This window comes from Acartia tonsa, chromosome 8 (assembly GCF_053477335.1).
Source record: "Acartia tonsa isolate MP-2025a chromosome 8, ASM5347733v1, whole genome shotgun sequence".
Lineage (NCBI taxonomy): Eukaryota > Metazoa > Arthropoda > Copepoda > Calanoida > Acartiidae > Acartia > Acartia tonsa.
Genome location: NC_137267.1, coordinates 40,321,398 through 40,345,425, shown reverse-complemented (window position 1 = coordinate 40,345,425; position 24,028 = coordinate 40,321,398). Strand labels below are relative to the sequence as shown.

Genomic DNA, 24,028 nt, shown 5'->3' with positions numbered 1-24,028 from the left:
ATATGACCACATATTCGCAAAAGATATATTTTCAAAAAACGGCAGAAAAGGTTTTTCAAGATTTTGAACCATAATTATTAGGACTAATTTCAGATTTTTAATAGAAAGGCCTACAACTTACAAGACCTATATACATAGAAAAGTTTCTCTTTTAATAATAGCCATCTGAAAAGCAACCGCTTCACTGCACGGATTTAAATTTTTGTTTATCATATAAAGTTATAAACGTAGACATTTATTGATTATATATGTACCAAATTTACTGTAATTTCTAGTTATTTAAAACTGAAGAAACAGCCAATAGTGGAACATGCCAATTTGAAAATTTATGACCAAACAAGCAAAAAATTTCCGCATAATTTATTAATTATCGTGTTAGATGATTTGCAGGATTTTGTGATAACTAAATATTGCGATAGGTATATTTAAATTAAGGTTTTGTGAATTTGAATCATGATATGTTTGTGTTTTGGAAGAAAAGTAAAATTATATCAGCCCTCTGCCTGTCTGTTTGAAGATTAAGATCTCGGTAAAAATCAGAATCCAAAACCTTAATAAATAGGGGGTGGGGGGGGGGGAAGGTCAAAGAACCACCCACCTTTCTTTCAATATCAACTACTTGTATTCCTGGATGTATAAAACATGTTTTATAGTGTTCTTTATTCTTAAAGATTTTCCGTGTAACTGTATAACCCTTTTTTTTTAGCAACCTTTGTTTGTAAGTCCTTAACCTAAAACTAGGAGGACAATGAAAATGTACAATATGAAATAAACAATAAGATATATAAGTTTTCCGGAATTTTAAAGTTAGGGGGAGATTTGAAATCTGCATCAAATTTTGAGGATTGGTGGATTTTAAAAATCTGCGCTCTGATTGGATGGCGTACATCATTCAACCAATTAGAGCGCAGGTAGTTTAAAATCCACCTATCCTATTGGTCAAAATTAATTAACTTAAAATGCATTTCCGCTTTTAGATAAAGAATTATACAAAAAAACGAATTTTATAAAAAAAATCCTTAAAATTTGATGCAGATTTCAAATCTCCCCCCAACATTAAAATTCCGGAAAACTTATATATCTTAATAAACAAGTCTCTATGCAGAAGTGATGAAACACTGCGAAGGATATTTGTGGTAAATAAAACATTTGTTTTCAGCTATAAAACAAACATTACTTATAATTGAATTTTAATATTTTGGTTTGCAAATAATAAAACATACATAAATCTAATAATAATAAAATATATCGATTTTTCTTCTTTATAGATGGCTTTCCGCTGATAGAGTAAATTGAAAAATTAGAAGAATTAATCTAGTTTTGATAGTCATTTGGGGCCGAAGACCCGATCTAACAAAACTGTAATATTATGCTTTTGATTTTATTATTCGTAGAAAATTTTATGTAATGATCTTTCAGTATGGCTTATAACCGGTTCTATTCCAGCGGATAATGATCAGTTTCAAAGCCAAACATTTTGGTTTAATTACTTTTAAACGCTTATTATTTCCAAAAATTTACCAAATACAGATTATCTCATTTAAATTTTTGTCATTTGTCCTAGCCATGAACTTATTGAATAAAACGAATAGAAAAGAATAGAAATTTTGAATTATGATTTTAGTGGATTTTTTACAACCATGGAGACAGAAATTAGAGAAATGATCGACGAGGCTGAGAGTAAGTTTATCAACCCGCTAGTCAGCTTCAGGAAGAACCAGCTAGGTAAGTTGTTCAACAGCTACGCCACTTTTTATACAATGTCGTCCGTTTGACTGTTCCGTGTTTTAAAATTATGTTGCCTTTATTGTGTAGCATCACTGTGTATAAAGAAAAATTAAAAGTTTAAAATGAGAATTTTTTCCCTAAAGGGCAATTAAAAACAAGATTCTTAATTAAATCAAATCAAAACTAAGATATAATGAAATAAGAAAAGATTACAACATCCATAAGTAGTAAAGCACAAAAATCTTTATTATGGGGTGTAAAAAACTTAATGTTAGCTAGTTTTGACTAATTTTTGTAATAAACCATTTATATTTTTTTATGTTTATTTGTGCTATCATTTCCAAGCAGATTTTTTAAAAAATAAAAGCATATTTTATCATAAATAAGTTGAAACAATCAATTCTATTAGGGCTAAAAAATAATATAAATCCTATGACATTTATAACAAAAAATTGAAAGATTTTTTTTGAATTAATAGGTTAATCATCAAATACATCTTTGCTTACTTACTTTATTATAAAATAGGCTTATTTGTAGCTTCGAGGGCACATCCATAATGTTAATATAGGTGTTTATCATGATAATATCATATTTCAATATATGGTTAGCTATCCATACCGCAATTATCAAATCATCAGAACAGCAAAACATTACTACTGTCAAAACTCCTCGTCTACTTGGCTTAACTTTATTTCAAGTTTTGTATGATAATTTTTATTACAGTTAGGTACAATTTAGAAAACATTTCATCTCTATAATCGTTAATAATAAGTCTGTACGTTAATCTTAAAAAATGATGCTTTTCAACTTCTTTTTTGTATCTCTTCATCTATTTTTTATAAAGATCCAAATGACAACGAGATATAATATTTCGTAATATGAAAACATTTCGTACTTATAATGAAGTCCCAAAAATGCCCAGAAATAGTATCAGGTATTTATGCAATTTTGCTCATATTCTGCTCATTAAGTTCTCACACTCTATATTGTTCTACATACTGAATTTAGAGCTTCGCTTTTATGAATGTTGTCATTCTTATTTCGAATATGAAACAATTTGATGATTTTTCAATAGGTGGAAGTGAAGATACACACAAATCTGTATACAGATGGGGTTAGAGATTTTAGTGGTTTCTACAAATTAAATGAATTAAATTGTTGGCTAAATTGAAATGCCTTGGCACATAAACAGACTTCTAAACAAAGTGATAGGGTTAGTTGTTTGTAATCTTATAGGCATATTTTTTTATATAAATAGGAAAATACTTTTTTGGTTAATTACAGTGTGTTTTTTTATGAGAACTTTTTTGAAAGCAATTTTACCCCACCTATAGTTATCAGAATTTAATGATTAATGGCATATTTCTTCATTTTTTAATGCAATTAATAGAACATTAAAAAAAAAATTTAGTTTTTAATTAAAAAGTACAGAAAAATCTAAAATTCAAAACTTAGGTGACAACATCAAAATGATTTTGACGCATTTTTCATATGATCAAATCTTTGCAAGAAAAAAATTGGATTTTCAGTAGTCAACTTTGGGGGGCCAGTACTCCCTCCCTGATTGAGATATGACCTGCAAACTTTGATATATTCTAGTACATGTCCCCAATAGTATCTGTATCAATTTTTAGCTATAGATCTCAACTTTGAAGCGTTTTGCAGCCATTCTTGCAAAAGGTAGAAGATTTGAACTTAAGAAAAATGCGCTAAAACCATTTTTAGATGTTGACACCTAAGTTTTGAATTTTACATTTTACTGTACTTTTTAAACAAAAACGGTAATATTTTTTTAATGTTCTAATAATTGCATTAAAAACGAAGAAAATAAGCCATTAATCATTAAATTCTGATGACTATAAGTGGGGGTAAAATTGCTTTCAAAAAAGTTCTCATAAAAAAAACCACACTGTATTTTATTATCTGTATGTCTATATAAACACTATTTTTTCAGGATTGCATTAGTTTAGTTTAGTTTTTAGTTCTAGGTTAGAAAACACAGTTACGTTATTTTATTTTTATCTACAGTAAACCTATTTACATTTTTAATGTTAAATGATTCATTTTCTGGGAGGGAGGGGAAATTGAAAATTTTGCTCTTTACTTAGGCTTTAAAAACTTTGGGTAGTTTTTTAAAATTTTGATTGTCTGCTACTATTTAGAAGTGTACGAACATTAATATCAATGCTTTTAATCCCCAATACATCATTTTATTTACGAAATAATTATGAAAAAAATTTATAACAAAATTACCTTTGTGAAGAATAAAATTTTATTTACTCCAAATTTGTACCAACCTATCAAGATTAGACAAAAATTCTGAATTGCTTTAATTTCAGTCTAATGTACCTTCCCTCCCTGTAACCTATATTGTATGTCTAATTGTTATTTGAATCACCTAATATAATTATTTCAGATAATGTGAAACAGTCTAAGAAATCTTTTGACAAAGCTTCTAAGAAACTGTGTGACGCACAGGACAGATATGTAAGGTAGGATATTTTACATTTTATAGTTGTAGGATGTTTGTCTGTCTGTCTGATTGGTCAGGACCGAATTGGTTTCTTTTGCATAATAGTTTGATGTTTTTCCAATACAGGATTAAATTAGCATCAAGAGGTTATAAATGGTAGGGAGAGACAGAAAACAGTTTAAAACCAACCTAATACTAAAATCTAAAAAAGAATAACGCCTAAAACCATCCTAAGACACATGTAAAAATAAAGAACTATATCGGTTCAGTAGTTTTCTCGAAATCTTAAGCTGCATACAGAAAAACCTTACTTCTTTATATTCATTTATAATCATAGTCATATTTTGTATATATGTATATATCATTTTAATACCCAAATCGTGTTCTAAGCTTCTATTGGTTTGCCAGTATGTATGTTTTGATTTGAATATTGATTTCATTTTTGTAGTTATAATGTCTTTGTGAAAACATACTGTCGACAAATGACAGCGATGACCACTTTCAAACCTATAAAAATCAACATAAAATGCGGCATTTTGATATGTCAGCCATAGCCATTTTTCCAGTACGGCTTTGACACAAATTAATATCTGATGGATTAGAACCGGTACTGAGCAATAGTGAAAAATCATGTATCGTATTATAGACAACTTTCTACGAATAATAAAATCGACATAAAACATTGTAATATGATATCAATACCATATCCAATTCGACAGTGTTGTGTCGACCTTGCTAATTTGTGTAAGAAATTAAAATTCAGTGCAGATAGTTAAATCTGCAAACATGCAATACAAGGCGAGTGTTGAGTAAGCAAGTCTAAAATAGGATGGAACACCTGCCATTTATACCCCTTCCATTTCTTCTGATATTATATGAGAATTTCAATTTTGTATGTTGTTTTAAATATTTTTGTTAGCAAAGCTTGTTTATTTTCATATAAAATGACGTCTGTATGTTGGGAAGGACCTCGCAAATTCCTGAACTGATATGGTTCCTTATTTACAGTGAAGCTTACTATAGGTATAGGGAAGGTTATTACATGCTTTGTTAGGAAAGTTCACCTTCACCATTCAAAGAGAAATCGCCCCTAGAAGTCCTACACTCCCCTAAAAATGTTTTCTTTCTCGTAAAGGTGGACGACTTTTCCTCCCCCTTTTCACTGAAGTTCCTTAGAGGCCTCTAGAGGCCTAGCCGCTAATAATACTTGAAGTGTAGCTACTTTCATTATAGTGTTTTTTTTAATCTTTTGAAAGTAAAATATATTTTCTAAGGGTGTCTTCTAGTTAATATTTTATATTTTCATGATATAGAAGTTGAACATATGATACACTTGCAGTCAATAGTATGTATATGATTCTACATATCTCTAGATAATAATTTGGTACTCTCAACTATTAACAAGGACAAGTATAATCAAAAGAGCAATAACGAAGCAATTTTTATAATAAAGTAAACAGATCTTTTTCTCTGTTTGTATCTGATGAACTGGTATGGTTTTCCTTTACAATGTAGCTTTTCATTGGTCCTGGAAAGGTTTTTAGGTAATAGGTACCACTACCACATCAAAATAAATCGCCCCTAGAAGCAAACAATTCCCCTCCCCCCCCCTATGCATATTAATATTTCTTCGAAAATCTCACCTATACTCAATAAACATTTTTTTAAAAACACACAATCCGTGCAAAATCCAGATTTTTGGCATGTAGACATTTTGTTATATGGCCGCAATGTAAGGGAGGTAGGGAGGGGACTTTGTACTGTAAATTACACATGTTTAAGAACATTATCTTATTCGTTTACTATTTACTTTTATTGCATTTTGATTGGCTTTTTCAAAACTTGTAGGTGGTGCTTAAGGGATAATTTTATTTTTCATCATTTGGGATGTACAGCAATTTATTGTCCATTGTCTTATCCCTTAAGATCCCTGTCGCGGTGTGCTTTATGATTAGTGCCACACTACAATTTAATTATACAAAAATTATGCAAATTATAATCAGGGCTCGGCAGCAGCTAAACATAATAAGTTCTAATAATTTTAAGTGATACATTTTAGATTTGTTTTCCTTGTGGACCAGAGAGGGGTTATTAGTATTTTTGGGGTGGGTACCTGCACCCACCCTCTCAAAAGAAATCGTACCTTTTTTAACTTGAAATAAGGGTCGACTACCCTTCCTGAAGTATCCTTAGAAGCATCTAGGGGTTTACCACTATAGAATGTTATGTTTCAAAAATAAACATTTGATTGCAGTCTAAACGTAGTCGTTTATTAATATACATACACATTGCTTAGCTTAATTTATATATTATTACCTGGATGTTGAACCAGATTTTCATTTACTGTAAGATAACTGGCTAAATAACAATACCCCCCATCCACCCCCTTATCCCCATCCCCTCCCCTCCTACTGGATTAATTAAATGACCAATAAATGAGGTCCATATTAACATATTTGACGATGAATTTTCCCCTGTCAATATATCCTGGTATATCCTATATCCATTATTGCTTAGCTTTGAGCTAAACTTTTTCAAAACAAAATTAGTAATGGGTTAAATTAATAGTAATTTTATTAAAAATACAATTTTTACATCGTTTACCTAAAACATTATACTATAATATAAAGTAGAAAAGTTTTTTTTGTACATTTAGATCTCTGAGCCAATTAAAGCTTTAACTAGCTTTTTGATCGGCTCTGAATCCACTATTTTTTTAACCGTAAAGAAAAATCATGTCTTCCAATAAGGAATTATTTAGAACATAATACCATAAGGTGTAATTATTAATAGAGAAGCTACTCTATAATTCACTTTCTTCGTATTTTTGTCAAACGATAGAGGATAAATAGGATTTACTCAGCTTGTACTAAAGCTAGTATTTATATTTTAGGAGCCACAGAAAAGAGGAGAGCTTATCCGAGTTGTCAGAATCTGTCAGGTCAGATAATTTAATTCAGCAGCATAGCATCTCCACAAAGGATAAAAAATATACCTCGGAGTATTATACAGTCAGTCCATTTCAGAAATATGTTAAATGTATAATTTATTTCTATAAAATTATGCTTCTTTACTTGGTGGAAGGTGGGAGAGGGGGGGGGGGTCGACCCCCTATTTTTAATTTTAGTATCAAAAAATAAATATCATTTTAGAGGGTATTTCTCTTGGGTGTGGGTGGGGGGGGGAAGTAGGTTTTTCTGCCCAAAAATAGTTATAAACTTTCCAGGACCTATAAGAAAGGAAAACCATATCGGTCAAGCAGTAGTCTAAGCTACAGACATAAAGATAGACTTTCAAACAAACAAAAATACAGCTATTCTGGTACTTTCGTATTAGGATTATCATCTTATTTTCATTATATACAGAATTTTTCTGTTTAGGTGTGAACAAAAGAATTTAAATTCCAGTTCCCTGGACTATGTCTACAATCTTCATTTGATCCAGGTAGGATTCTACACCTTTTTTATGTTGTTATTATATCAAGATACTAGCAGATACGCCCCTAGAGGCCTTTAGGGTCACTTAGGGAGGGGGGAGTTAAATTTGATAACCCAACTTTTTAACTTTAGATTTAAAAAGAAAAGTATAAAATTGGTATTAGCCTCTTAGAATTTTTTTTAATTTAAAAAAAAAAGTTAAAAGTTAAATTTTTTTATTGGAAGAGCTTGGACACTGTTGGTTTTTATTAACAATCAAATCTCCAAAGTCTTTGAAACTTTTTAAAAACTTTTGGTACCAATCTTTTAGATTCATACCATTTGGAGAGGTAGGCCTTATTGAGTATCTAGGCGACTAAAATAATATGAACTTGCCCTTTCTTCTGTGTTTTGTTTTATTTTATTAAAATTATTATACAGATGCGCTTACCAGATGGGTAAATAAATATAATTTTCTTCTCTTAATTATATAATAAAGTATATTTTTTCTATTTGAACCCTCTAGTTTTGCATATTAAAAGTGAAAAGTGAAAAAATCTGACTTTTTTTGCCCTTTTGAAAAAAGTCATATAGGTTTCACTTCTTCATCAATAAATAAAATCAATGCTTTCTCGTCATTTGCATGGCCCTTGGGACATCTAAAACTATGGTCCCCAAAAGTTTGTCTGTCGGCCATTCGTCCGTCCGGTACGTCTTGTACACTCTATATTTAATGACTAGACAATGGCATTAAAAAAAAACATTACCAGTAAGTAAATCCCCAAAGTGTTAAAAGCTACAAAATTAATACCTCCCTTCTATTTTCAAAGTAAAGAGGAGGGGTAGGGTGGGGGGTAATGAGGAGAAGAGTAATGTTGTCAGCCCCACAACTGTTTCATGTTTAATTTTGTTTCGTGTATTTTGTAATCAAAGCTAGGCGAGACAAAACATAGCAGTGTAGTTGCAAAACAACAACATTATGCAGGGATCTAAAGGGATAAGACAAAGGCCGATACATTGATGTACATCCTAAATGATGATACACATATTACCCCTTCTGTAGATTACAATTCGACGTTGAACCGTTTTGACACTCAACTTAATGAGCTAATAAAGTAAAATTTAATAGAAGTCCCTAAAGTTGTTAAGCCAACGAATAAGAAATCGTTATTAAAAAACGTTGGGTACTCTCTCTCCTACTAAACATTATAAAGTTTGTATACATATAAATTGGAATGAAGAAAATCTTTACTTTCGCATAAACACTGAACCCCAATTCTTCTGCATAAGAAAACATTTTTAATGATTTCTATTTGACCTTTCTCATTTTCTAACATAATGTCTTTTCTCGTATTCATTTGAATCCGGTGGATAGGAACCGGTTCTCATGAATACGAAAAAACTATGTCTAGCATCGTATTATATTCAGTTTTCTACGAATATAGAAATGTACAATCATAAGATTAAAACCAGTTTTTTTAGCCGGTGCCTCCGGCACCTCGGGGCTAAAAAAACTAGTTTTAATCTTATAATTGTACATTCTATATCCGCGGAAAGCCGTTTATAATACGATACGAGAAATAACTATTATCATCAGTCGCCTATTTTTATAAAAAAAAGTTTTTCTATAATTAGGGTATGGGTGTCATAACGTTACAATTGTAAGCAAATTAAATTGTCTGATTGTTTGAATATGTTTTTTTTCATTTTTTAAAACCACTATGATTTCTTAAAATAAACTAAAAGTCAGAATATAGCAAATGAACATGAATTTTATGCATGTTTGGCTCAATAAATTTTTTTTTTAGTTTAATGGATTGATTTTTTTTAGTTGAGATGCTAGTTTTCTAAAATCACTACTTTTCTTTAATTAAATTCAATTCAGGGAAGGAGTGGACATTGGGCTATTTGTTACTCTAGTCCTCAAAGGTTTATTATAACGTTTTCTTATTCGTTGGCTTAACAACTTTGGGGATTTTGATTAGTTGGTTTATTAAGTTGAGTGTCCAAACGTTTCAACTACTAATTGTAATCTACAGAAGGGTAATTTTGTGTTTCATCTTATCCCTTTAAATTTCTGAGTTTGATTGGATTTTCTATTTTAAATGTTTTTAATATTTTTTTCAGGAAAAGAAGAAGTTTGAGTTTGTAGAAATTTTGCTGAAGTTCACCCAAAGTTGGCTGGACTATTACAGGTAAACATTTATTTACTGTATTACGGTTTACTGTTCTTGAACAGATTGTTTATGCTTTGATATATATGGACAAATTTGACGTAGGAATTGTAGTTAATGTTTAGACACAAATACCTAAATGATATTTAAAAGTAAGAAAGAAGCTGTTTTAGGTCCTTGGCATGCTAGTTACTTTTTTTTTATTCAAAGGACCATATACCCATCTTTAGAACAAAATAACCATTTACAATTAGAATACATAAATACTTCTTCAAATTCCCTTTTTTGATTGAAAAAATATTCTAGAACTCATTTTATTAACTCAAAAATCCTGCCTTTAAAATTATAGACCAATTTGTCCAGTGGATAATCATTTCTATCTGGATACTCTAAGTCACTCAACAAACTAAAGAAAAATATCTCTGAAATATTTAAATAATGTTTATGAATTGTTTAAAAAAATACTTTTAGGACTGGAACTATAAAAATGAATATTTTTATTAATTAAAGATATTCATTTCAGTAGCAATAAACGCTTTATCTTTGTTTTTAAGCAAGAATAAACAAAAAAATTGTGTTTGTTTATATCGGTTGTTATTCAATCCCGCAATAATCATTTTAATAACTAGCGAAACTACACTAGAACTAGGTTATAACTAGCGAAACTACCTTATAACTAGCTTAAGTGTTTCCATCTGTCCAATTAATGGTCTATTGTAAGACAGTTCGATCGACAATTACCGAAAGGTCGCTAAAAAATCCGATATGGATTCGAAACCGATTAATATCCGCTGGATTAGAACTGGTTCTCAGCCACTGAAAAATTATGTAAAGCATCGTATTAAAATATTAAATCAAAAATTATAAAATTGATACAAGTTTTGTTAGTCTAACAAAACTGGTTTTAATCTTATAATTTTTTCATTTTAAAAACGCGAAAAGCTGTCTATAATGCGATGCGATAATTAAATATTACTGTGTTTCTAATAATAAGACTTTAAATAAACAAGTTATTATTGATTAAGAAAATTCCTGAAAATAGTCTTTTTTTGTTTTTAAGCTTCTCGTATAAATCTATTATATAAGTTAAGTTTTGTATTTACAGATCATGATATATTTGCTAAATGTTCATTTTAAATAGCAAAAAAATTTGTCATATGTGAATATTTCTTATACCAATGCGCATGGCTCGGCAGCCGCGCGTCAGCCACAACAAAGCCTCAAATCTACACCCGTTTCGATGCTGTGAAATATTTTTGAAAAGAGGGTATGCCATAATAATATGTCAGATTTCTTTCGGATTTTTTAAATTAAAAGGTCGATTTTTCTGAGCTGAAGCTTGGGCTGACGCATGCTGTATGCATATAATTTACTTGATCCGTTAGTCCGTCGGTCATGTTACATAAATAGGTTTCTTTTTTCTTCCGCTCTTTTTAATGACCACTTAACAGCTGTTTCGTAACTTACTTTGCCCTTTGTCCATCCATTATTTTATCATGTTTCGCTAGTTACGGATGATTTCATCCTTGTTTTTTATTCTGATAATAACAAGTTTATAGCAATTCTGATATTGCTATTTAATTTTTTGTTGTTGCTTTGAAAGGCAGTCGATATATTTATTTTAGGTTATGTTTCAGTAAAGCCAATGACTTACAACATTATATCTTTCTATTTGATATGTTTTTAGTAGCTAAGCCACTTTATAATGAAAATTGTCCGTCTGTCTTTTTGTTTTTATTTCTGATCAAAGAAGATAAAGTATAGAATAGAATCCAGGTAGAAGATTCTGCCTGGCTAGCCTGAAATGAAATTGGAACATTTGAAAGACCAAAATGGCTATAAGGCTGTTAGTAAATCACATGATTTAAATAATTATTCTGAAAAAATATTCAAAATAAATTTCTTTTGCAATAATTTACTAAAAGCCATGTAGCCGTGTATCCAGCTTTCTTTACCCTATTCACAATGGATTAAAATTGAATTTTATGTGCAAAGCCTTAAAAAATTTAATTTAGTAAGCAACTTACTTTTCAAAAATGTACCAAAATTATTGGTCTCAGCATTTATATGATAGGTTTTGCTCCTATGCTGTTTTCAAACAGCTGATTATACATACTAGCAACTACATCCATACATGAACTTGAGTTAGGGGAGGGGGGGGGAGGGGTTGTACCTATTCGGCTGACCCTTGAAAATCAAAAATTTGGTCAATCATACTTATCAAAACAAGGTGTACAGTAACAAGTAACTTTTCATCTTTGTCTAAAACGACCAAGCATCAAATGATGGAACCACTTCCATATGAGGTGTGTTTCAGTGGTGGCTTTCTCAGTATGACAACAATGTATTTAAGGGTTAACCCTTAACCATCAGGGGGGAGGGGCTGTTTTTTCAATCTCATTTTCTGTGTGTGAAAGATAAAGAGCCTAAACTGTGTGACTTTTTAAGTATGGGTATGACACATAACTGAGAGTTGGAATTATTGATTATCTCCATCCTGGCGGGCACAGGATGCCATCAAACCTGGCAGGGTCATCCGGGTAAAGAGCAAAAATATTTTTTTGACTGAAACAAAGCATTTTATCATACCAAAATACAAAAATATCCTCTAGTAGAACATCCTTATATTAAATACAGGTGTTTAAGTCACTTTCAGATTCCAGGTATGATCCTGCAGGTCCTGATCCTCCAGGTCTCCAGAAATCTTAAAAAGGCTCCTGTGGCCACAATTTTTGGCTTAGACTTCAAATTTTAAACTTAAGCTTTTCTTACATGTCTTCATAACGTATTAAAATTTCATAAAGATCCGCCGCCGTTTTCCTGCCGACTGCTGCGACTGGCAGCTGCCAAGTACAGCTGTGGCCCCTGAAATTTATATTTTGATATTTATAAAGGTCGGAAATTCATTACCCCAACTGATTAAGGTGCAGCAAGGGGCCTGACAGTAAAGGGTTAAAGAGTACCTGCTATCCACTGAAAATGATATTTATTTAATCCAAAGACTAAACCTACAAAACACTACATAAAACAAAATGTTAAACAGTATCTATTAGGTTTTGATACAAATTAAACTTTTTAAATTTTGTCCAACTAGTCATTGTGTTTTGTACTTTAGCATTATTGTCTTTACTGCGCAAGTCAAGTTCCATTTCTATTCCTCCTTATTCTATGTTTCTGATATTCTTAATTCTTGTAAATATAGACAGCCGAATTACTTATTTATTGTCACTTAAACATTGGCATCTACTTTATCCGTCGCTAAGTTTGTTAGTATAAAAGTATAGATGTATAGCCAAGAAAACTACCTGGTTCTAGTTATGGGGACCTTTTTCATCTGTTAGCAAAATTGTTTTTGCACTTTTGTAGTGTATATACAAAGTGTAAAACAGTTAAAACAGTAGCGACTTGGCTGTTTTAATATTTCCGATGCTATTGGCTGATATTTAAAGACAAAATTGAAAGTCGGCACAGGGTCCCAACCCCGTGAACATACATTTATTTACCCCTGCTTCCTCTATTTTTTTACTTTAATTTGCATATTTAGATTTGATACTTTTCCCGTCTGCTAATATGTAATATGTATTTGTTTAAAGATTCGACGTTTCTACTAATTGATGATATTATTCTTGTTACTAGACCATTGTATAAATTCTAAACAGTTTTATTTATTTATATTCATTATTGTAATTCTATCTAGCAGATATTCTCTTTATTGCTGTAACTGTATCAACATAAAAATAAAGTCATTGTGTTCTTTAAAAAAAGGATATAAGATATAACTACCTCTTGGGGGCGATGTCACTATTGTATTATTATCAGGGCTCGGCAGCTGTGCGTCAGTCGCCTGTAAAAATCAGGGAAATAAATCTTCTACAATTTCAGCTGGTAATCTAAAACTGACCCAAACATGACAATCCTTCTTTTCAATTTTTTTTTTCAAAGCATCCATACGGGTTGAAGATTGAAGCTTAGTCGTGGCTGACGATCAGCTTACGCGCCCTGATTATTATTTTGTTATTTGTTAATTTTTAAAAATATAATATATGTGTTTCAGGCTTGGATTCAACAAGGCGAATAATTTTGAACAATATATCCTGGATTTGGACAATAGGAAATTATATCAACTCTTATAACAGTATTGTATCATATGCAATACATTTGTTTGTAGTCAAGTTACTCTTTAACTAAGCCTGTCTATTTGTGCGTTAGTCTGCAATGCATAGAGAGAATGATCAATAGGCATTTTTTTATAACAAATGACCTGTCTGTACATAATGCATTGGAAAATAGAATATCAATGTGACATGCTATGCTCCTATTTGAGATACACTTCTGAAATTTCTTATGAAATTTCGCTAGCCAATGAGAATTTATTATGTGATTTTTGTTGGTCAAGTTAGATTCTTAAAAAATCATCAAAGAACAAATTTTGGCATTCCCTTCTAATTTTGTCCTCCGATCATTGGAATGAAATAGCAATAATCATGCTTTCAAATCCCATTGAATAGTTGCCACATGTGCGCATGAATGCCGCAAAACTCTTTTGACAGATCAAATTGGCGCCAAAAATGACGCATACACTCTCTCTCACACACACACACACTAAAACCCATTTCTATAGAGAATTGTCCATCTTGAAATGCCATGCATGCATAAATCAAGGTTATTCAATCAAAGGTTCTCTTTCATAAATTCTTGATTGTTGACTTATTTAGATGCAATACTCGCTTAATCTAAGTTTTGAAGATACCTGACCTCACCCATTTTATGCTCTTGATAGTTTTCCACCTTCGCTCAAAGTTAAAACATGCAAACCAATAGAATCTAAAGACACACTCAAACAAACGTCCGCCCAGTATTGATAAAACACAAATTTCTCCTTTAGTTTGAATTATAAAAGCTGAACTTCAACCAAAAACCATGAGTGAGCCAAGTCTCTGTGTATGCCTGCCTACTAATTTGCATCTGAATAAAATTGCAAACTTCAGCCTTTGAGACCTAAGAATGTTCTTTTTTTTTTGTTTGATCCGGGGGCTAACTTTGGGGTTATCATACAATTTAGCTAAAATAGTTAAGTTTGTCTGTCTGTACGACTGGATCGATTAAATTATACTTTTAAGGGCAAATTTATATTTTGTGCGAGGGTAGCTCAAAACACCCTTCAAGATAAATATATCTTAGAAAAAGTAACATTTTCTTTTTAAATACTGCAAAAAAAATTCTATCGGGTTTTGCTGATTAACCAGAGAGAGACAATGTTTATTACACTAGTCCCAAAAGTTTTTTAATAACGTTTCTTATTCGTTGGCTTAACAATTTGGGGACTTCAGTGAATTTTGATTGGTTTGTTTTTAAGTTGAGTGTGCAAATTTTTTAACCACTAATTTTAATATACAGAAGGGGTGATTTTGTGTATCATCATTGGGGATGTACATCAATTTATCAGCTTTTGGCTTTAGATCCCTGTGTTTTGCTAATAAAAAGTGATTTAACCTGAATGAAGAAACATCTGACATGAGTTCTTTAGAATAGTTTCTAGATAAAGATCTCTTAGTAAACAGGAGTTTCAAAAGATTTGTGGCTTTGCTAACCTCAAACAATTGGTTAAAAATACAGGAAGGGAGTGGACATTGGACTTCAAACTGTACTATTACCAAAATTTAAACACTTCATTTTATTTGTTTGGTAAAAACATTGGTTATTTATTAAATGTTTATTGGTTAGTTCAAAATAAAAGTAACTTTTCAAACATTATTGAATCTACAGTAAGGGTGATTTTATTTAACAGTATTGGGGATGTACTTCATTTGATCATCCATTGTCTTATCTCTTTAGATCCATAGTAAAGAGAACTTCTGCCATTTAAATTTTGTTTTAAACTAATCTTCTAATGGTGTTATGTGGTGTTAGGTGGTAATATTAATTTTGTTAAAAAGCTATCCATAAAATGGTCAAAATAACATTTTTATCTTAAGGAGTATCCTTTCCTACTTCCCCCAAGTAACCAATTTCTATTTTGAAATGAGTCATGACACATTCATTTCTTTCAAATACAAATTACAACTGGGTTTCTCTTTTTAAAAGACTAGGTATGCACTTTTCAATTTGCCTCTAGGGGCTTTATCTGAGGGGGAATGTACTCTTCAGGTTTTTATTAAAATAAGATTTTTTCTCAGGATGTCCTACCTTTCCAAACAACCTAAGACCTCTCTCAACCCAATAGAAAAAATAATTGTGGAATTATCTGTACAGCCGAGTACTAGATCTTAGCAGACAGACAAACGTTCTTTGGGAGTAAGTGGAAAACATTTCTAACACAATTACACCCCTGAACCATGAAAAAAGGTGGTGGGTAGATATATAATTTTTCAACAAAAAACATTAAATAGATATTTTAACATGTTATTTTTTATGAATTAGAAAAAAATGAATATAATATGCAAATAAGAACATCTTTATTTCTTTGATCTTATGAAGATATAAAATGTTTCCTTTATATACCTAAATAGAATAATGAATATTTAAAGATGGTTAAGGTATTTGACAATGGGTGATAAATATATAATTGTCATCAAAGTAAGATGTGGAATATTGCTCCTTTAGTAGATTAAAATCAATGCAGGGAATAATAGGATTCTTATAATTTGTTGAATTTTATGAGATTTTTAAAAATAATCTAAACCTATGCTTAGTAATGTCTATCGTCCTGGAAATAAACATTAAAAAACTATAGAAACTTACAAACTTTCTAAAATGATTATAGAGTTGCTACGTCAAATTGTTGGGACAATTTCTATAATGATGAAAGAAACGATACTATCCATTGCGAACCAACCCTCATTGTAGAAAAGCTTCGCTTTTCAAAAACCCTGGATTGCCTTAGGTCCTTATATTATGGACCTAAAGAATGTACGTTATCATTTCTGTGTCTGACATCTCTATTTTTGCTGAAAATATTTACATTGTGCAAAATTATGACACACTCTGCAAATATCTTTTGTGTTCAAATCAAACTTTTTAACACCCTCCAAATTTGTAATGAATAATATCTATAATACAAAGTAGAACGATGTCTGTCCGTCTGTCTGTCCGTCTGTCCGTCTGTCCGTCTGAAGCTTAAGATCTCGGTAACCACTGAACCGATTGGATTCTACTCTTCAGGGTATATACCTATCGGTCCTGTGGTGGTTTTAAGCTATTTTCTTGGGGGGTGGGACACCCCCAACCCCCCCAAAAATGAAAATTTACCCCCCCCAAAAAAATACTCCTGGTGCTGCTGGTGCAGCTGGTGCAGCTGCTGGAGCTGGTGCAGCTGGTGCTGCTGGTGCTGGTGCAGAAAATTATTTTTTTTCTTGGGGCAAAGCCCCTAGAGGCTAGGGGCGAAGCCGCTAGTTTTAATATATTTCATCAATCCAAAATGGATGACAGTTTCCATATATTTGCATCTCTGTGCATATTGTCAAATATTCATCAAAGATAATATACAAAAAAGATACATTTCTAAAGAAAATATGATAATTTTGCTTACCTTTACCAAGAACAAGCTTCTATAAAATCTTATCTAAAAGAATTGTAGTCTCTTTCTTTAGCTTTTTTAATAGTTATTCTCCATATTCAGTGAAAGGATACAAAAAATATTACACATCAGTATTTCTATTAGTTAAATTTTCATTTTAAAATATTAGGGGAGGAAAATGATATTGATTGATTGATAATCATTGCTCATTCTCCTGTGATTATCAAGTTTTTAGGGGGATGGGGACTATTTTATTTGTTAAGGTTATTCCCAATACAATTGCATGTTAAGAATAGCCCCAGGATGAAGGCCCTACTTACTCACTCTACTCCAGGGAACTTAAGGGATAAGACAATAAATTAAAATACTCCCCCATATGATAAACAAAAGTACCCTGTGTGTAACATAAATTCATTGGTGTAAAAGTTTGACCAAACAATAATTATTTTAAAATGCAAAGTCAACGAATGAGAGAACGTGCTTTCAAAACTTTGGGAACCAGTAAAATTTACATACTAATGTTCCCTGATGTACTCACAAGAAGAAATTTAGAAATTGTAATTTTCCTATTATCTGACTACAAAATCTTACGTGTTTCAGACCACATTTTCTTAAAATACGAGTGTTTCTTGAAAAAATCACAAAAAGTCAGTGGCTTTTTTTGGATGTAACTTAGTGCGGCTTGTTGTAATTTCAGGGTTGTCACCTCTCCCCCCCCCCCCCCTCCTAAACCCAAAAACAAATTTTGTGGTAATGTAGTCACTCCCAACATTGTTGAAAATTCTTTTAAACCCCTTATTATATCCTCCCAAAAGCTTGGACGTCATTAAACAAAGTTTAGTTTTCTACTTTTCATGCTTTTGGTTAGCTAGCAGATCAAAAAAAAATAAGGATGAACTGCAGTTCAGTCCTGAATTAAAACTGGGTAGTATAGAAACTACTTTTTGAAGCTAAAAACATGCTGAAAATGAAATTGTTTTACATGTTTTCAAGATGTTTTGTATTATACACATTTCTTGAAATGGTAAGCTACTCCTTCAGTAATTTCTAAAAAAAATTTCGTCATATATTTTGCAACTTTACAGCAAAATTATTAGATTCCTAAACTGTTGGATTGTAATGATTCTAATAAAACTTAAAATGGAACCAAATAAAATTTTTCAAAACAAATTTTGATGGACTTTATAATGAAGTTATTTGCATAGATCTGCATAATAGATAGGAATAAATCTTACATTTAATGTTTAAAGTTTATGGATACAGCATTATGTACTTAGTTCACTATTTTATCAATCCATCCTTCTGTCTTTAAGTAACAAAATAAGAATTATTTTTTCCATCAAATTCTTTTTATATTGGATTAACAGAGAATTTTAGTCATAAAATAGATCTGAAATTGTTTTAAGAAAATGCACAAATATATTAGACATCAATATCAAAATAGTATCTAACTCTAAAAGAATATGATAATTAAGTTATTTAAAGTTACACAACTACTTTATAAATAGAGGGTTTCTGTACATTCATCCATTAGTCATTTGATTAAGTATTGTATCTAATATACTGAATCCATCTAAATAGTTCTCAATTTTCAATTGTTAAAGGCTAAATCCATGTTATATACATCCATTACTATGACTCACATGATCTCATGAATACAATAAGACATTCTAACAATATTAAAGATAGGCATATAAACAGCATTTTTTTTGCTTACTATAGGCTTGTCCCAAGCAAAAAGAAGTTACCTCATACCCATCTTTGTAATGGTAAAAGGGACTAAATTTAAATAAATTTACCTTCAGAGCAGTTTTTGGAGAGCAATCTCAGATTACATAACCTAAAAATTCTGATGATTCTTCATTCTAGATTCTCAAACTTACTTTTTTTTACACTGAGCTGGATCTTTAAATCACCACTAAAATGATTTAAAGATCCAGCTCTGGTCCCCAAAGTTTTCTAATTCGTTGGCTTGTCAACTTTGGGGGCTTTTATTGAGATCTTTTTGGTGGTTTTATTAAGATGAGTATCCAAACGTTTCAACCACTATTTGCAATCTACAGAAGGGGTTATTTATTATAGCATCATTGGGGATGTACAACAATTTATTGGCCATCGTCTTATCCTTTTAGATCCCTGTTTTCTTACGCTTTCTTCAAAAGCCCCAGCATAAATCTAATTAAAAGTTGATATGATGAGAACTGTAGGGTGAAAAGAGCACGAGACAATTACAGCAACACAGTGGAACGATACAGTAGCTTGAAGGTAAGCCGACTAGTTTATAGATTGGCTTCGCTTGTAAATTTTTAAAAAATAAATGCTAGAAAAACAGAGAGAAGATATTTGGGTTTACAGAAATGATTTGACAATTCAAAGGTTGCGTGTTTATTTGCGATATGTAAAATGTAAAAGAAGTTAAGAATATATTTTGTGTTTAAAGCTACTAATTAACTTTCCGCTGCATTTGCTTGAAATGTCGGACGTTGTCGGGTTCGAGTATTGTCTACACCGTGGCATACAAGAGCCAGAAATTATAAATATACATGCTGTTGCAATGTCAGGCGCTTCAGATGTATACTAAAAGTAAAAAAGGTGCACTGGCCTATAAACAATTGTCATCATGCACAGTTAGGACTTAAAGATAAAGATTCAATTGTGAAAGCTCCAATATTTTTTTTTTTTTTTTTGGGGGGGGGGAGGATAAGGAAGCAAAAGAATAGATAACTTCGCCGCTTTTGGAAAACTTATCCTTATTTTGTATATTGTTTTATTCCATTGAGAAAAAATGCTTATAAAACCACTAATCCTAATACTATTAATAATTTTCATTATTACATATTTTTCTGTCTTCTAATAATATTGTAAGCCTATAAAGGAAAAATACGTCAATAAGTGGAGCAGTAATGGATGTACAATATACGTGGATATTATGACAAAGGAAAAATGGGAGTCATGAACATGATTTATTGGTCAGTTCATCCAGTGGGAAGGGGGATTGTGTAAAGTGGGTGTATGAAGAGGAATCGTTGTTTTAGCCAACTACATGTTTCACTTTATTAGAGTACTAGCGACTACGCCCCCTAGAGGCCTCTAGGGGCACTTGAAAAGGGGGGAGTCGAATTTGATAACCCAATTTCTTATTTTAGAAAAAGGAAAAAAAAAAATTGTTTGGGGAGGAAGGGATTTTTTTTCTAGGAGCGACTTCTCTTGGGAGGGTGGTGGTACCCTCCCCCAAAATAGTTATAAACCTTCCCGGGACCTATGAGAAGCTACCGTGTTAAGGAGAACCCGATCGGTTCAGCGGTTAGCGAGATCTTTCGGTACAAACATACAAACACAAACATCCTGTTACTTTATTTTAAGAAAATGATAATCTACTAGTGTATGATCCAAGTAATATTAAATTCATTTGTGATATGTACAAGTATAGCTATGGGTTGGTAACTTATAGCAAAAACGATTTCTTGTAAACTTAAATAAAATATAGGACAAAAATGGTAATTATATCGTATAACCGACCGACGGACAAACACATTTTTATCTTCGTTACTTATTATATTTGTTTATTCAGGATAAAATGACGAAAAACCTGCAGGACCCTGCACAATTTAACAAAATGTATATAAGGTAAGTTAAATATTTTTTTATGTGCAGCGCACACCTTGGCGGTTACGCCCCTAGAGGCCTATAGAAGTGGGTAGGGGAGTACATTCTACTCCTCTTTAAATTTAATTTTTAGGAAGAAAAAGTACAAAAAAATACGTGGGAAATTTTTCTAGGGTGATTTCTCCAAGGAGGGTGGTGGTAAATGCCCGCAAAATAGTTATAAACCTTCCCATAGCGAGATCTAAAGCTTCGCCTTGACAGCTAGTCAAACAGATATACATTGTTTTAATTTGTATTGCAGATAAAGTTACCGAATACCTTCAATCCTTATTAGCTTGTTAGGGAGTGGAAATTACGTAATACAACCACTTTTAAAACATCGATTCTCAGTTATTTTGAAATCCAGCAAAAATATCTATCCAAAAAACCGCATAATACAATATTTTCTACTTAGAAATGGATTAGATAAAGCCCAAAAAGCCACAATAGGACTTTCAATCAAGAGTTCTTAAATCAAAGAATGGAGTTAATTTAAAGCTATATTTTTCACTAGCGGCTACGCCCCCTAGAAGCCTCTAGTGGCACTTTAAATGTTTGGTTTTTTTTGTTGCGTTCAAGTTTTTACAATATGTTGCGCAAGATTCTCTTTATACGATACCTCGCAATGTTAAGTAGGAGTCTCTATACTTAAAATAACAATTTCGATTGTTTATTATTTCTCTTGGGAGGGTGGTGGTACCCTCCCCCAAAATAGTTATAAACCTTCCCGAGACCTATGAGAAGCTATCCTGTTAAGGAGAACCCAATCGGTTCAGCGGTTAGCGAGATCCTTCGGTACAAACAAACACACAGACATCCTGTTACTTTAGTATAAGGATAAAATCAAATCATGTCAAAAATAGCGGCTGATTATCTAGCGTTCAGAAAACTTGTAGTTTTGTACGACAACCGTGTTTGTCATCTTATTAAACCAAAAAATTAGGATACAAATATGGACACTATGCAAAATAATGCAAACAAGGTGTTATGTGAAAACAGCATAATATTTTCAATATGAGCGGAAAAAAGTATACTCACAATAAGAGAACGAAGAAAGGCGCTCAATGTGACGTCATAAAAATAAGGGATTATCCATCTCTTTTTTTAAGGGTTTTCTTTCCCACTCATCCTCTCCTCATCCCTCATTTTTATGACGTCAGAATGTTTTTCTTCGTCTTCTGCTTTTTTTATATTTGATTTGACCATATGTCTAACATAAAAAGTAGATTTGTCTTTTTCTTTGAACAGAAAATGTTACGTTTTTCCTATTTAGTAAAGCTTTAAATAGGTGTCGGGATGTTTTTATGCTATTTCATTGGATCGTGCTTTGCTATTTTATGCCTTCCTTCCCATAGATGCCAGATGCGTAGCCGCTAATAGTTTTATTAAAAGTTTACTAAAATGTTTGTTGTTTTGTAGTTACACAGGTTGCAAACCTTCTGCCCTAAACTTGTCATCTATCAAGCCATAATTGTTATAAATTTTCCAGGATTACATTTCTAAAGTTTAGGAAATATATGCCTAAAAGTTACAATTAAAAGAAGAATTACGATAAATTCATAACCTTCAAATTATACCAACAAAATTGCTTTTTTATGTTAATGGAAATTATTGGTGGAAATTCTTGGACACAGTTACTTGGTATATGCCAATTATGATTCAATATCATCCGCCCCCCCCCCCCCTTCCAACAGTAAAAAAACCTTAGGGTGGTCTATTGTTCCCCAGTGATAAGACATTGGACTGTAAATTACACTGGTACATAAAGTTATAAAAACATGAAAGCCATAATTTTCGTTTGCTTAATGAATTTTAATTGGTTGTTTCCATACAAGCAGGGTCAATGTTTTTGACCAATAATTCTAATTTTAAGGTGTAGTTTAGTTTATCATCATTGAGTATTGTAACACAATTGAGCTTATCCATGAAGATCACTTATTGTTTCCTCTCTCTAATATTTCATAAACCTGTTTATTTCAAAACCTTGTATAAAAATCCTTGTGAATTTTCTAGCCCCATAAAAAGGCAAGATTTGACAAAATTTTGATACTAAAACAGGCAATGCTTATTTCTGATTTTGAGATAAAGTAAAAAGTAATTATGCTCAGCCTTGCTTGAAAATCTGTAGTAATTCAAGAAATGGCGGATAGTTAACTCAACCCCCTCAAATTAGGTTCTTTAATATCATACTAGTGGATACGCTCCCAATATTCCTCGAGGGGCACATAAGGTTGGTGAGGGGTAAGGGGAGTGGACCTCGCTCCCATATTTTTAATTCTGTTTCTCTATCTCGTATTCTCCAATATAGTTAAAACCTTCCCCTGACCTATATGTAGCTTCACTGTAAAGAAGAACCATATCGGTTCAGTGGTTAGCGAGATCCTAACCCTGAAAAAAGCCGAGACTAACTTTTTCTTATTTTTAAAAAAATCCTCCAATCCCTTGTTTTACAAACCAATCCATAATTGATCATTTTTATGCACAGATTATGCCAAATAATTATTGCCTTTGTCAAAAAAAGAAGATGGTTAGCATAACTTTTTCGGTGCATCTACTCTACAACTTACATCGTCCGTCCGTTTGTATGTTCGTTCTTCTCAAACGCTTGCAGACTTAACAATTTCTTTTAGGGCAACAGTATTTTCTTGGATGCTATATCTTAACATGAATCTAAAAAATCAATAAAAATTTGAGCAGTGTTGTTGCAATTATTAATATTTATATTTCAGACTAGAATATTTGTATGTAATAGGGAAGAAATTCACGAAAATTAGAGCAAGGATGGTGCAACTATTAATATTTCATTTGAGACAAGGATATCTGTATATAATAGGAAAGAAATCCAGAAAATTAGATAAAGGATTGTGCAATTGTTAATATTTATATTTCAGACAAGGATTTCTGTATGTACAAGTGAAGAAATAATGAAAATTATAGCAAAGATAGTGCAATTATTAATATTTATATTTCAGACAAGGATTTCAGTATATACAATTGAAGAATTAATGAAAATTATAGCAGGGATGGTGCAATTTTTAATATTTATATTTCAGGCAAGGATATATCTGTATGTGCA

At 31.6% G+C, this 24,028-nt stretch overlaps 1 protein-coding gene across 1 annotated transcript in view; it reads left to right on the top strand.

Moving 5' to 3' along the window:
- LOC145326613 (rho GTPase-activating protein 26-like) overlaps window positions 1-24,028 on the top strand; it is a 51,548-nt gene that overhangs the window by 9,477 nt on the left and 18,043 nt on the right. The window contains exons 6-13 of the mRNA XM_080169983.1: window positions 1,625-1,725; window positions 4,145-4,220; window positions 7,095-7,142; window positions 7,582-7,645; window positions 9,745-9,812; window positions 13,846-13,903; window positions 19,516-19,572; window positions 20,879-20,934. Coding sequence (XP_080026109.1) covers window positions 1,625-1,725; window positions 4,145-4,220; window positions 7,095-7,142; window positions 7,582-7,645; window positions 9,745-9,812; window positions 13,846-13,903; window positions 19,516-19,572; window positions 20,879-20,934 — 528 coding nt within the window. The remainder of the gene's footprint in view (window positions 1-1,624; window positions 1,726-4,144; window positions 4,221-7,094; window positions 7,143-7,581; window positions 7,646-9,744; window positions 9,813-13,845; window positions 13,904-19,515; window positions 19,573-20,878; window positions 20,935-24,028) is intronic.